At 31.7% G+C, this 3144-nt stretch overlaps 1 protein-coding gene across 1 annotated transcript; it reads left to right on the forward strand.

The window, feature by feature from the left end:
* The first annotated feature begins 784 nt into the window (after positions 1 to 784).
* Positions 785 to 2783, forward strand: LOC131611229 (phenolic glucoside malonyltransferase 1-like). The gene has a single exon (XM_058883316.1). It carries the CDS (start codon positions 849 to 851, stop codon positions 2214 to 2216), a length of 1368 nt encoding a protein of 455 aa, XP_058739299.1. The 5' UTR covers positions 785 to 848; the 3' UTR covers positions 2217 to 2783.
* Positions 2784 to 3144: the final 361 nt, after the last annotated feature.

A 3144-nucleotide genomic window follows, 5' to 3' on the forward strand; every position in this document is an offset into this window, starting at 1 on the left:
CTCAAAACTTCAAATGTATCCCACCGTGCCCCCGTTTAAAGTCCGGACTAATCCAAGAGAGACCAATCCCACCGTGCCCCCATTTAAAGCCCGGACTAGTCCAAGAGAGACCAATCCCACCGTCCACTAGCGGAAGCCCCGTTTAAATACCTAACAGGATTCGAACTCAAGACCTTGAGAGGAGCACACTATCAAGACCCAACCCGGATTGAGAGGTTTAGTGGATATTAAATCTTATACAGTTATGACACCTTCTATTTTTATGGATGACTCACCCCTTCATTCTGACTACCAAGCCACGGCCAAAGAGCGCACCACCTAGTTCACAAATATTAAAACTAGTCTTCTCAATAACTCATTGATCAAGTAACCACATTTGTAAATACCTCAACTATGCATTTGAGCCATAGATTCACTTTTGACATATTAGATTACAATTAAACTATGTATCATCTATTATACTCACTACAAGTTCAATATTATAAATATCAAAAAATTATTAATAAGATCATGACAAAGAAAAAAGCTAATGGATTGTTTAAATATATTTTTTAAAGACTCAAATAAATAAATTTTATAAAATTTAGTTATTCATCTATTCAAAATTGAAATAGTTAATTTTATATATATATATATATATATATATATATATATATATATATATATATATATATATATATATATATATATATATATATATTATTTGGAATCCTAAGACTATTTATGGTTTTTCCTACTTTTGGAAAAATATCTGGTACCTATTAATGATGGAAACATGTGGTTGGCTCATAACCATTAAAACACCTTTTGTCTTACAACATTCATCAACTATTTCCCATTTCCAACAAATGGCAAAAATCATAGAAATTTTCAATGTCTCACCATCTTCACCACAAGAACTACCTTCACAAACTTCACTTCCTCTTACTTTCTTTGACATACTATGGTTAAGATTACCACCTGTTCAAAGAATTTTCTTCTATGAATTTCCACACCAGCCTTCTCTTTTCTTCAACACCCTTCTTCCCAAACTCAAACAATCTCTTTCTCTAGCACTCTCTCACTTTTATCCTCTTTCTGGTCATCTCATATGGCCTCTTGATTCTCATAAACCAGTCATCAAGTACATCAAAGGTAACACTCTTTCACTCACTGTAGCTGAATCTGATGCAGATTTCAATCTTCTATCAGGTAATGATCTTTGTGAAGCTACACAAGTTCATCATCTTTTATCTAACTTGAATATCTCACATGATCATGCTTCTATTCTTGCACTTCAAGTTACTCTTTTTCCAAACACTGGCTTTTCAATTGGTGTCACTTCACATCATGCTGTTTTAGATGGTAAAAACTCTACTTCTTTTGTCAAATCTTGGGCTTATCTATGTAGAAACCTTGAATCAATATCAGAATCAACGCTTTCGTTGCCGAATGAATTTCGGCCTTTCTATGATAGAAAAGTAATCAAGGATCCAAATGGATTAGAAGCTAAATACTTGAGTGCTTGGTTAAAGCAAGGTGGAACAAACAACAGAAGCTTAAAGGTTTGGGATCTTGAAGTTCCAGAAGATTCAGTTAGAGGGTTGTTTCAATTATCTAGATTGGATATCGAAAAGCTCAAAAGATTTGTAGTGTTTAAACAAAAGGGTACTAGGAATGAGAATAAAAATCTTCACTTGTCAACTTTTTTGGTATCTATTGCATATGCATGTGTATGTAGAGTGAAAGCAGAAGAGATTAAGAACAAAAATGTTATCATTGCTTTGAATATCGATTGCAGGAATCGGTTAGATCCGCCGATTCCTGCAACATATTTCGGAAACTGTATTGGAGCAAGACTTGTAGTTGTTGAAACAAGTGAGATATTGGGAGAAGATGGACTAGTTGTGGTTGTTAAACTTTTAAGTGAGGCTTTGGAAACTCTAAAAGATGGAGTGTTGAATGGAGCTGAAGATTGGTCTTCATGGTTACTTGATGGTGTGGCCATTGCTGATGTTAAAACTAGTGGTACTGCTGGTTCACCTAAGTTTGAGGTTTATAGCACTGATTTTGGGTGTGGAAAGCCAAAGAAAGTTGAAATGGTTTCTATTGATAGAACTGGTGCTATTTGTATTTCTGATTGTGGAAATGGTGATGGTGTTGAGATAGGTTTTGTGGCTAAGAAGAAAGCAATGGAAGCTTTTGCTTCTCTCTTTGTCAATGGGATTATATCTTGAGTTCCTTATACATTGAAGTGTCATAATTCTGAATAATTTGATAATTTTATATAATATTTTGCAGTTAGAATTTTGAGTTATAGACATTTGGTTATTGTTTTGGTGTGGAAATAAATGATGATTAGAGAGGTTGAACTGGTGTATCATTACGGTGGTTCAAGGTTATGATGCGGTGGAGAGGGGTTGACTTACAAAGTTAGCACTTCAAATGTAAAGTCGATAAGAATAAACTTTGTAAGTAAGCGAATCTGAGAGATGTGAGACATTATATCCATCTATGTTTTGCCTTCCGATTGTAACAAGTGATTTTATTTGGCGACGGGGTCATAGACTAGAAACTCCCTCCGTTTTAATATGTGTGTCATTTTAGAGAAAAAAAATTGTTTCAAAATGAGTGTCATTCTAACTTTTCAATGTAAGACTATGTACAATGGTTTCATTATTCAACACCCTACTTTTTCACTTTTTATTTTCCACATCATCTTCTCTCTCTTTCACCTAATAATTCAACACCTATTCAATTTTTTTTCACTACAATGGTTTTGTTTAATAAAATTCAACACCCTACCCCACATCATATTCTTATTTTCTTTTAAAGTTTTGTTTTTATGATTATATATTAATATCTATTATCAATTAAAATTAAATTAAAATAATTAATATTTAAATTTTTTTTAAATTTAATAATTTATTTATTTTTTCTAATTTTCTATTCTTAATTTTTTTTCTTGCAAGTAATAAATAAGAGATGTAAAAATAGTTATTTTTTAAACAATGATTTTTTAAGGCTAAATAGAAAAAAAATTGAGAGAAAAAAGTGAATTTTTTTTATGAGTCCAAATCAAATGAACCAAGTCTCTATTTATAGAGGAAAAAAAATAATGAATTTTGATAAAAATAAAAATAAATAAAAAATTTATTTACTATG

The sequence above is a fragment of the Vicia villosa genome, linkage group LG6 (genome assembly GCF_029867415.1).
Source record: "Vicia villosa cultivar HV-30 ecotype Madison, WI linkage group LG6, Vvil1.0, whole genome shotgun sequence".
Classification (NCBI taxonomy): domain Eukaryota; kingdom Viridiplantae; phylum Streptophyta; class Magnoliopsida; order Fabales; family Fabaceae; genus Vicia; species Vicia villosa.